The 12,592-nt window shown below is 33.5% G+C and overlaps 1 protein-coding gene across 2 annotated transcripts in view; it reads left to right on the top strand.

The window, feature by feature from the left end:
* OTOGL (otogelin like) overlaps positions 1 to 12,592 on the top strand; it is a 131,352-nt gene that overhangs the window by 71,719 nt on the left and 47,041 nt on the right. For both annotated transcript variants that reach the window (XM_055341884.1, XM_055341885.1), the window contains 7 exons: positions 364 to 513; positions 2,812 to 2,931; positions 5,896 to 6,012; positions 6,931 to 7,087; positions 7,740 to 7,766; positions 10,490 to 10,657; positions 12,247 to 12,525. In XM_055341884.1, the coding sequence (XP_055197859.1) occupies positions 364 to 513; positions 2,812 to 2,931; positions 5,896 to 6,012; positions 6,931 to 7,087; positions 7,740 to 7,766; positions 10,490 to 10,657; positions 12,247 to 12,525 (1,018 nt within the window). The remainder of the gene's footprint in view (positions 1 to 363; positions 514 to 2,811; positions 2,932 to 5,895; positions 6,013 to 6,930; positions 7,088 to 7,739; positions 7,767 to 10,489; positions 10,658 to 12,246; positions 12,526 to 12,592) is intronic.

Raw genomic sequence — 12,592 nt, forward strand, 5'->3', positions numbered from 1 at the left:
TCAATTGTATTATCATCAGCATAGAATTTATGAGTCTGCAGCTATATCCCCTTACTGTACTCTATGTCTGTGCCTTTGTTTATACTCTTTTCTATAGAAGAAATACCTTCTTCCCTTTGCTTATTCATCCATATTGAGCCCATCTATCAGATTGTGTCTCATTACCAATTTATGTATTTCCTAATTCAAACATATTTTATACATTTGCTTTCTCTTTTACTATAGAATTCAGAAAATACAAAGCCAAGCAAAAATACCAGTACATAGATACTTATTGGTGGATATTAATTAATGTTTACACTTTGGTTAGTGAACAAGGAATTCATTTTTTGCTTTCTTCCCCCCCCCCCTTTTTTTTTAAAGAAACGATCAGGTTTTTTTCTGGAAAATAAACCTACATACCAGCTTTGGAAGGCAGGGTTCTACATAGTAATATACTTTCCAGAGAATGATATCACTATTCTTTGGGATAAAAAGACAACCATTCATATCAAAGTTGGACCCCAGTGGAAGGTAGGTCAACCTAGTTGGTAGGCTAATGCAGGTGAGATGTAAGAAATGAAGTTACATTTTTGATGTTTTATGGAAATAAAATAATTGATATTTTCTTTAAGAAACAAGTTATATTTTCAGAATTTCTAACTCATAGCCCTGTGAAAAAAACTTTACCAATCATAGTGTTATGTAAAGTCCTTTTTGACTTTAACCTTGGAGTAACCAATTTTCCAAAGTTACTTAGGTCAGCTTCTTTCTTCCCATCCCTTTCAGTGTGGTTATGCGATATGTTTGTAATACAGTAAGATTCATTTATTACATTCTGCATTCTACCTTTTCCTCCACATTTTTGATTTTTTTAAGTTTGCATACAGTGCATGTGTAAAAAAAAAGTTATGGTCTAGAGTTCTATGGATTTTAGCAAATGCATGGAGTTGTTTATCTACCATCAGAGTTCTATAGAAAACAGATCTCTCCACTCCCAGATTTCTCCCATGTTGCCCCATTATTGTCAACTCCTACTGATTTATTTTTCATCTTTATAGTTTTGCCTTTATGCAGCCTCTTGGCAAAATATTTAGTATTAAATATGTTAATATTAAAAATTAATATTAAAGAAGTCTGGCTTCTCTGACTTGGCAAAATATTTAATATTTTAATATTAAAATTTAATATTTATTTAATATTCATCCATACTGATGAAAGAATTAATAGTTTGCTCCTTTTTACTGTTGAGTAGCATTCCATTATATGGATGTGCTAGTTTGTTTTATTCATTCATGGTTTAAGATTCAGTCTGGACTGTTTAGAATTTTTGGCAACTTATATTTTAAGTTGTTTTAAATATTATTTTCTGTTAAACATTGTATAAATATTATTAAATATGTTATTTTAAATTTTATTAAACATTTTAAATTTATATATTAAAGTTGTTTTTGAAATGTTAATACATTTTAAAAAATCCAGTTTATCTGAAACTGAAATTGAGACTCATCGATATAATCTGTGGCAAATTAGGGAAAAATTGGGATAGTTACAACATATTCTTATAAAAATATGGAAAAGATACATATTTTTAAATATTTTAATATGTTGTAAATTGAAGACAAGTATATGACAAGTATATTGAAGTCATTTTTTTTTAACCCTAAGCCCATATATCTATTGATAGGTGTTTGCTGGATTCTTGCATTTCTTTGATGCAAATTAAATAATTTAGTCATTGCCATACTTCTTCAGCCATGTTTCTCTGCAATTCGTTATTATGTATCCTCTCTTCCCTACTCTTTGGAAGTGAATCAACCAATTATTCTTCTACCTTTCCCCCTTTACTGCTGCCTTAAAGAGTTGGGTGACCAATGATGGAAATGGCATTGTCTTTGGATAATTTCTGTGGCTTCTGAGAGCAGAGGCTGTATGATAAAAAGTGGTCATGACAGTTACAATCCCAGGGTTAATGTCAGTTTTGCTGAAGACATGGCTCGCTTCCTTCACCATTAGCTAAGGGCTGCATTCTATTCTTCAGTACATGAAGAGAGCATTCATTTTTATGTAATTCCAATGTTTTAAGGGGAATTTTCATTGTTTTAGGAAGATCATTCTTTTTTCTACTTTTGGTTTATCTTCTGCCCCTAAGAGTAAAGTATTTCACATTATTTGAGAAAAAGCAGTGGGTAATGTTGATGTGAGTAATTCATATGGCACTTCCAGTAACCATTTCAAAACTTATAATAACCTTTATAAGCATGGAGTTAAAAATATGGTTTTTATTTATGGAGTCTCATGGTGACATGATACATGAATATTAAGGTTAACTTTTTTTTTAGAAGTTATATTTCGGATATTTTGGCTTTTCAAAGTATGACCTATAGAAAAATTTATTATTTTTACTGTTTCAACATTTATAGGGTTGCAAAACCTCAAGCATATCCAGAGATGGGTTTTTCGTCATTAAAAATGTATATATATATGAATATGTACAAAACACATATGTGTACATGCGCACATAAACAGTAGTGTCTGTATTATACTTCTGTAAGTTACTTACATTATTACTTGTATCAATGCTAAGGCAATGGTAAGTGTAGATAGATAAAATTTGGGAGATGGCAAAACATTGTTAAGAAATTAAAATAACTGTTAAATATAATTAAGTAGATATGAAATTATGTCATCTTGAAACATATTTACATGGTTGTGGAAATTCTTAAAATGCCTATTTTTAATCTTTAAAGTTGTTAGTGAATGAGCCCTTCCTTAAATGTTGAAATGAGTATGGAATATGTTATATTTCATGATCATTTTCTTTCACTTTAGAACAAGCTGTCAGGATTATGTGGAAACTTTGACAAATGCACTTCAAATGATATGACCACTTCCAATAACTTGGAAGTGAGAAATGCTCAGGTATTTGGAGATAGTTGGGCATTAGGGCAGGTAAGTAGAATATATATATATCATAGAACTTAACATATTTTTTGGTATATTTTTTGCCTCAATCATTTTATTCTTATAAGGAAATTTATTTAGATAATATTTTGTGTCATATTTGTATAGTAATTCAGAACTGACAAATTACTTTCACACTTACCTTCTCCTGTAATGCTTGTGACAATCTTGCAATGTAAAAGATATTGCCTCTGTATGATAGATGAAGAAATTGAGGCTCAGGAAGGTTAAATGACTTGCCTAATATTATATGTCCAGAAAGAAGCAGCGATGTCATTGAGATTCATGTCTTTTAATCTCATGCTTTTCCTTCCATAGCAAATGCTTTATCAATGTATTTCTATTTCTAATAATGTACCTTTTGCCAACTCAAAGCAATGAATAAATGAAGGCATAATTTCTTACCATCTGTTCTCCAGGGATGGGTGTGTGTGTGTGTGTGTGTGTGTGTGTGTGTGATGAATAGAGAGTGGATTATGGATTTGCAGTCAACTACCTTTGGGACAAATTTGAATCAATTAGGTTAGACATATATTTTTTTTGAAGGATTTCTTGAGGCATTATAAGCATCCAAGGGAGGGATGAATATGAAGGGTTTACTAACTTATTAACACAGAATCTATTTTTATGTATTAATTCTCAAAGAAATAGTGTCCTATGGGCCACACTTTGAGAAATGCTCAGCTAACTCAGAAAACAGAGTCAAATCAGAAATTAGTGTTACTCTTTTCTTCTCCTTTTCCTTTTTAGCCTATTTTTCTTTCTAATTGAAAGTGGTGTCCACACTACAGCTTTCCAGTTGGTTGCTATTTGGTTAATTGCTTTACCACTTTACCTCATGTATCTAAATTTCTTTAAAAGCATAAAAGGGGGCTGGGAGAAAATATTCACCTAATTTAGTAAAATTTAAGGAGCATATTTCAGTATGGCCTAAGCTGAAAAGTATAAACATTTTATTTAGTATATGAACTGTCTATAGGGAGATACAAAATCCTTTTTACTATGGCTTTCATATATTTTGTTGCATTTAGAAGTCTCTCAACAAATTCTTACATTTGTCCTTTTAAAATGAGTTAAGGAATAACCAATTTATAATAATACTTAAATATGTGGAGTATCAAGAATTTTAGACTCCCTGTGATGTGTATTCTTTTTCATACCTAATGGCCAAAACAAAAAATTAAAAAAAAAAAAGGTTTTCATTTGTGAAGTTCAATTTAGCACTTAGATGCTTTCCATCTAAATCCATATGATAAACCCATCATATAATTAAAGCACAGCCTCTGTCATTAGGAATTTAGAGTCTAAGTTAGTAGTTGAGGTAGAAGAATTAACCATGGGAATAGGAGATAGGTGCTTTGATAGAGATGAACACAGCATGGCCTTCATTACAGTCAAAGGAAGGTTCCTGAAGGAAGTGCCATTGTGCTGAATCCTACAAGACTTACAGGAGCCAGAAAAGTGAAGATGTTGGGAAATAGTGTAGCAGCAAAGGAGGGAGAAGTCCATGAGAAGGTGTCAGGTAGACGGGTACCTAATGAGAATTTCAAAAAATTCAATATGGCAGTTCTGGAGGGCTTGTAGTAGGCAATGGCTGGAATGCAAAGTATAGAGCTGCAAGGTATGAGTACTAGGATCCTGAACTAGTTGGGAGGCTCTTATAATCCAGCTGATAATGATACATCAGTTAAGATTTAGAAAACTATACAAACTTGAGAGGCATTAAAGATTAAAATCCTCAGCATCTGTTGAAAGATTACATTTAGGAAGCTGGAGAATTCAAGAAAGTCTCCTACCTTCCTGGCTTATTGGTTAGATGCTGGCAAAGAGAAGAGAGATGGTGGAAGATAGTGGGGACAGGATAGAGGTGTAGAGATAAGTACAGGCTAGGATGCATTGAGGAGAAACGACAGAGAAATTTACGTGGAGATGTCAAGTTTTGAGATGCAGGAAGGAGATTTGGGCTGGAAATATGGCTTTGGCAGTTGCTAGGATATACGGGTTGTTGAAGCCCTGAGAAGTATGCGGAATGAGAAAAACAGAGGCTTGAGGACCAAGCTTTGCACAGACGGGAAGGGGAAGAAAAATGGGGAGTAGCACCTAATGAATTAGCAGGAAACCCAGAAGCAAATGGTGTCATAAGAAACAAATGAGAAGAGATATTTAAGAAAGCCCAAGTAATAAACAGAGTCAAAGGTAGTGAAAGGTCAAGTGAGTGAAGACCGAAATATAAAGGTCAAGTGAGGTGAAGGCCAAAATAAAAAATATAAAGTTGCCTTTATATTTAGGCAACTCTGATGAAGAGATCATTGATCTCCTTTCCAGAGTGGTTTCAGGGAGGTGGATTAGAAGAGGCAGAGACCAAATTGCTGAGTGCGTGACAGGTGAGCCTGGAGACACGTGTGTAGGTGTAACTCCTCAGAGGATGGCGGTGACAGGAATGAGAGAGCTGAAAATGAAAGGAAAGAGAGTCATTTGCTCAATATAATTTTTTAGTGACTGCATTGAGGGCAAATTTAAACATTTAAAAAAGATTTTATTTATTTATTTGAGAGGGTGAGGGCGAAGTGAGAGAGAGCGTGAGCAGGGGAGGAACAGAGGAAGAGAGAAGCAGGCTCCCCGGGGAGCCATTCCAGGACCCTGGCATCAGGACCTGAGCTGAAGGCAGATGCTTAACCAACGGGGAGCATCCCCCCGGGAGCCCCCATTGAGCCAAACTTAAAAATTGTTGACCTCTACTCTCTAATATGGCCAGAATTTTAATTGTTTGCTTAATTGCTTTAAAAAATAATACAGACTATTGAGTTGGCTGAGCACAGATGCTTTAGGTAAAACCTAAAAGGATGAGAGTATGTGATTGTAATGGATGGAGTCAGAATACTTGACTCTGGTTTCAGCTGCAGTGGTCACCCCTTTGAAAACTTCCTCTTCTCCCTTATTTTTCTTCAACAGTGTGAAACCCCAGGTGAATTATTTAAACCCTGTGAGGCACATCAAAACAAATTTCCTTATGCCAAGAGAGAGTGCTCCATTTTGTACAGTGATGTTTTTGCTCCTTGTCGCAATGTGGTAAATGGATACTTTACTAAACTTTCATATTTACGTGAGTACTGCTGTATGTACTAGAGAGACGGACGGGACATAGTTTAGCTAACTGTTGGCTTTTCAGGTGGACTAACCATTGTCAGGAAAACAGATTTGGTCATTTGTTTTTCTGAGGAAGTGATGCATTTAGTTGATTTATTTTCTCCCTCACTCCATCTTATTTAACAGCAGACATTTGTACATAGTATTGGTAATATTCTGTTCTAGGTTATGAAGCTTTTTACATACATCATACATCCTCAAAGCAGGAAATGATTGGGCAAAGCCATAAGTATTTGTTTTTCTTCAGAGAACATTGCTGCATGGGCATTCTTCTCAACCCAACGTAGAGTTTAAAAGTATTAGTGGTGGCACATTTAAAACGGTCTTAAAAGCATATACCAAGGTGGAGTGTGATTTGTTCAGAAATATAAATTTCTAAATGCCTTCCCAATATAATAATTTTAGGCCCCAATAGAAGTTGAAAAAATAGTTTAAGGTATTCAGAAAGATCAATAAAAGTACAGTTGGTGACAGAAAATTCTTTTAATGCCATGTGCATATGCTAACAATGAAACAATGAGCTTCTGCAAAATATCAAAATATTATTATATTGCAGGTGTTGAAATTATATTTTTTGTTAAATCCATTACCTGTTTTGCTAGTTCTTTGATCTTACATTTGCCTGATAAATTCCTTTCCCCTTTGGTCCATATATAGGTTTGAGATATTGAGAACTCTAGGTGGCAGTGTTAAGCTGATAATACCATATTTTGAAAATCTACCAGTTAAAAAAAAAAAGAAAAAGAAAATCTACCAGTTAGTTTTCTTTTGAAAGGTTAAATTTTAATCAATTATAGTTAGTGCTTATTGAAATTAACTTATTTTAAATTTCATTTTCAGATTGATGTTACTTCTTTTGCCAAAAATTGCCATGAAGATACGTGTAACTGTAATCTCGGTGGGGATTGTGAATGTTTATGCACAAGTGTGGCAGCATACGCATACAAATGTTGTCAGGAAGGGGTATCGGTTCACTGGAGGTCGTCCACTATTTGTTGTGAGTACCCCAGTTAGAACATCGTCAGGTGGGAACCTTATAAGGAGATTAATTTGTCTTACCATAGAACAAATACCATGGAATTCATGCAAATAGAATTTCTTTAAGATAACTAAATTTTCTATTCCTTTGACTATGCAGATAAATTGTAGTTTAGTTAAAGGACTTATAAAAATAAAAATCGAGGTAAGATTTTCTGTTCTGTTTGACGGTTGTCACTTTAACATTTGAACTATAAATTAAATACCATCCTCAAATTGTTTATGACTTCATTCCCCTTATGGCTGTGAATTTCACTGTTCTGATTCTAAGAAACAGATCTTTTAAAAAGGTGTTTTGAATTTGCTTTCAGATTTGAGTTTTTAAACTTTTTATTCACTTATGTAGATGGCAAGTCATATAAATATTTTAACACGTTCAGTTCACATTTTTTAAATAGGCAGATATATTTGCCTACCTATAAAATCTTATGAAATTTAATTACAATACATCACTCTTTAGGAATCCTCTTTGCTTAGAGGAAGTTCTCGAATAATGATGTCATTCTGTATTCTTTCACTTGGTCATGATAAACATGTAGCCATATTATGCATACTTTCAGATAAGTGGTCAGATTCTTATATAGTTTAATATTTATTCTTTTATTTTGTAGCACTTGACTGTGAATATTACAATGAAGGTATGTGACATTTAAATAAAGACTATTACTATAGCATTCTATGGGATATATTTTTAGATTAAAAGTTTTTGAACAACATGGCTGAGAAAATAGTTCTTAATTTGGTATATTACTCAATGAAAGCCTATATTTTCTAAAATGTATCTAAATTTCTAAGTACTTGGGTTAAAATAACAACAATGTGTAACTAAGTTATCAGCATTTAGGAGGCCCTCAATAAATGGTTTTTGTGTGACATGAATGAGTTGATGAATGAAGTCAGCTAATTTTTTTAGGTAAAAAGGATGAAAGGCATATACCAAATGCTTATCTTTTACCACTATTTATAAACATAGACATTATTCACACATACATAGATGTCAAGGAAACTGTAAGTGTGATGATAATATAAGGAATTTATTTCATCATCATTGAAGGCAAAAATAATTATTTACATATTACCAGAATGAGAATTTATTTATATTATTTATTTATAAATAAATAATTATTTATTATAATTCGAACAGTATAATGGATCTCTCCTAGCCCCACCAAGCATCTAAATTTGCAGTGAGAAGTCTAAGAGGAAGTGCTATCTAGTACTAAGTCATAGATGTAAGAAGAGACAGTGTTATATCCTCAGTGAAAATGCCATATATTGACAGAATTTGAGCCTGCTTTTTGTCTGACCTACTTATTGAGGAAGGCATAGCCATGTAAACGTAATTCAAATGAGTAAGATGATCCAGTACAGTGCTCATTTTGTCAGTGACTGGACAAATTCTGGACTCATGATGGGATAAATTAGAGTAATAGTAACGGGAAAACTAGGCCATTACAAAACCCAAGGCAACTAATCAAAGACATTTTTGGTGCCTTACTGAGCTAGGGAGAAATCTGTCAGCTATAAATATCTAAAGAAAGCCAGATAATCTTAGAGAAGTAGAGAAAACGGATTAAAAAGAAAATTGACATTTTAGTTTTTGGTTGCTTTTGTTACATTCCTGGAAGTTCGATGGAGGGAAAAAAAAAACTCAGCATTAAAAAAATTCAGTGGTAGTTAGAGAAAATATAAGCCAAAAATATCTCCTGTTGAGGACTTTACACACACATGCGTGCACACACACACACCCCACATCAATCCTTTGGATGTCATGCTTAAACTGTGACTGCTTCCCTAATATTAATAATAGTAATATTAGCAATAGCTTTTATCTTTAGCTATTTTACCTATAATTTAAGCTTCAAAATTTGCCTGTAAGGTATTATTATTATTAACACTTTATAGAGGAGGAAACTGAGGACCAGAGGGTTTAAAATAACTTGGCTGAAGTCACTTAGCCAAAAAATGTAGGAAAATGAGATCTGTAAGCGATCTGCATTCAGAACCAAGGGGCTTGACCTCCATGCTACGCTGCCTCGTGTACGGTTAACACATCCCAATCTAGGAATGATCACTACACACTGTTACCATGCGCTCTACACAATGGACACAGACATCAGTTTGAAAAAAATGCTCCAGTAACTTCCTTACTTAAGAATTCCTGCCTCACACAGTTCTGCTGCAAAAATCTCCATCTGTGCCTTTGTACTTTCTGGCATTCCTTCTGCAGTCCTTTGGATCCCGAAGCAGAATTTTCTATGAATATTGATTTTCTACCTTTTGCTACTTGGTACATTTTGCTTTCTGTCAACAAGCCTGCTGCAGTACCAGTGATGGTTCTTTTTTCTGAAGTGTTATAGGATTCTCCAAACTGGTTCTTCTCATGTCATCTATAATACTATATTGGGAATATTCAGAGGGTGAACACAGCGTATTTAGCCCCCATGAGACACTGATCAATTCAGTGGAGTGACAGGGGACTCTATTTCTTGTGATCAAAACAATAGAAAAAGCATTAACCTGCCAAGGAGAGTAGGAGTTTATAAAAAAATAATGCGATGAAGACTGATGATTGAAGGGGAATATAGAATTGAGGAGATTGTTGATAGTGGTCATGAAAAGAAACTAATTTCAAATGACCATTTTTAATTTGTTAAATTAAGTCATCCCAAATAATTTAATAGATTTTTAAAACCCATTAGTCGGGATCCCTGGGTGGCGCAGCGGTTTGGCGCCTGCCTTTGGCCCAGGGCTCGATCCTGGAGACCCAGGATCGAATCCCACATCGGGCTCCCGGTGCATGGAGCCTGCTTCTCCCTCTGCCTGTGTCTCTGCCTCTCTCTCTCTCTCTCTGTGTGACTATCATAAATAAAAAAAAAATAAAAATTTATAAAAAAATAAAATAAAATAAAACCCATTAGTCTTCTTCAGATATTCAGCACTGATATATTTTTCCTTTATTAAATACTGGGCACTGTGTGATCAAGCTAATGTAGAAATAAAGAATTGTGATTCTGTAGAAGGAAAACAAAAAAGTAGGAGAGTTCAGAGGTTACAGTTGAGCTTATTCCAATAATTCTTTAATGCCAAGACCGTATATAATATCTTCATGTTCATTTTATAGCATTTACTAAAAATATAAAGATTTTATTATTGTGTGGTTGTCAGCAAGCAAGGACTTCAATATTCCACTAAATATTGTTGTGTAAGTTTTAAGTTCACTTATATTAATGATGAATACTTAAATGCACCAAAGTTTTTGGAGTATTTCTTTGTTATTAAAATGTAATCCCATTGAAATGACAGCTCGAATTGTAAAACTCCCATGCCAATTTATAATCTCTTATTTGCATTTAACTAGGGCTTGGAGAAGGGCCATACATGCTGGCAAGTTATGGACAGAGTGGCCTTATTTTGGGGGCCAATATGACCAGTAGAAGCATTTTCTCTTTGCCAAGGAGTAGTATTCATGGCAATTTATTTTTTAATTTTATGATCACTCCAGGCCTTTTTAAAGAGAAGGCATCATGTAAGTATAGTTTCCAGTTGAAAATAGGAATTTTATTTTCCATTTACATTTTTTCATTTGTTCATGCAGTAGCTATTAATTGGGGATCTAATATGATTATGACATTTTTTTAGGTGTCCTAAGAGATAAAAAATAAAATAAGACCCTGGTACATGAACCAGCTATCTCTTTTGTATGTAAAACCTTTCCTTTTTTAATCTCTTGGCATATATACGTTAGAATTGCAATTACTTGATTGAATTTTTGGTCCTATATAAAGCACAACTTAAATTTTCATAAAAACCATTGTAGACCTGATTTGAAATTTTTGAAATTTTGATTTGACATCAAAGTTAAATATTATTAAGAAAATAAATCAGAATGTTATCCTTATATGACCTTATCTGTCCTCAGACCTGGTCCCACATTTACCGGTTTGCATCTGCGAATCTATACTGGTCATATCCACTTGGTGCTCATTCTAACCAGTGGTTGGTGTCCCTTTCGGATCTGGCGATGCTCAGGCTATGTTATTGCTATACTAGCACTACTTAGAATCATGTATGAGGTATTGTATGAACTTAGGAAATATTTATTAAATGAATCAGATTTAACTTTTATATTTATTCTGAGAAATCTTCCAATTTCTTTAGAATGAATTGCTTTTTTCTAGTAAAAAACACTCCTTTAGTTCTTTTTAATCTATGAAAACACCTATCTTTTTGCATCTTCTAGTGCTCAGCAGAGGGACTTGCAAGTTTTAAGATATAATTGATGCCTTTGGAATCATATATTGGATTTAAGTGAGCTCTTTATTTGATAATTCATAATAATTGATGTTTTTAATATAAAAATCCTAATGTATTTAAACTAAAAATTCAAACTTAAAAAAATTAAGATCTAATAAACCTAAAATTTCAATTCAGAAACCTTTATACCATGGGTTTTACAAATATAAGGAAAGCATTTTGAAATGCTTAACAAAAAAGGATGACGTTTCTCAAATGCTTTATAGTTTGTTCATTAGCCATTTGATCATCTATTGGGAAACAGACAATAATGTTGAACGAGTAGTTTTTATCCTAATGCAACAATATCACTTGCAAGAATATTTACCCATTAAGAACCCAGTGATATTGAAATGCAATGACATGCCTAAATTGGATCTATTTCCCTATTCTTTGATATCACCCAATTTAGCCATTTGGAGATTCTATGCATTTGAAAATGTTAAAGCTTGTAAATACAAAATATGTGTCCAATTAACCATTCAATTCCTTGTATGAAATTGTGTGCTCTGGGCTCCTAGGTTGATATCTCCCCCTGCCCCCCCCCCCCCAGGGACATGAGAAATCATTTAAAGAATAGAATTCAGCAAAGACTGATCTTTTTGAGCTGTCACTGTTATTCATTATATTAAAATATTAATTTTCCTTTTAGAGCTCTTTTAATTCATTTCTGAAATCATTAAGATTAGTATTAATTATATATGACAGTTGTATAGTTCTATTTTTGTCCACTTTATAAATATATTTATAATGCTGATATTGATGATCTGCTTTCTTCAGAGAACCCAGGGGGTGTCAAACACACTGCTCTATGTTTTACAGCATTGGCACTTATTTCCTTGGAATCTGCTGAAAGGCCAAACTATTTTCTGTATGTCCATGATGATGACACTCTTAGTTTGGAACTGTGGCAGGCGAATTCAGCCTTCCATCGGAGAGCCACATTTTTCCACCATCAGGGGCTCTGGATTCCTGGTTACAGTGCATTTGAGTTATACAGCAAGAAAGGCTTTTTCATCATCTTCACAGATTCTAGTGTCAAAGCATCAAAATATGATGATTCCGAAGAATTCAAACATTCAAGTAGCTTCAGCATAGAAGGTATGGTTATTGAGATTTTCACAAGGAGAATCAATATATAATTTACATTATGGCAAAATATTAATCA

This window comes from Nyctereutes procyonoides, unplaced genomic scaffold (genome assembly GCF_905146905.1).
Source record: "Nyctereutes procyonoides isolate TBG_1078 unplaced genomic scaffold, NYPRO_anot_genome, whole genome shotgun sequence".
Classification (NCBI taxonomy): domain Eukaryota; kingdom Metazoa; phylum Chordata; class Mammalia; order Carnivora; family Canidae; genus Nyctereutes; species Nyctereutes procyonoides.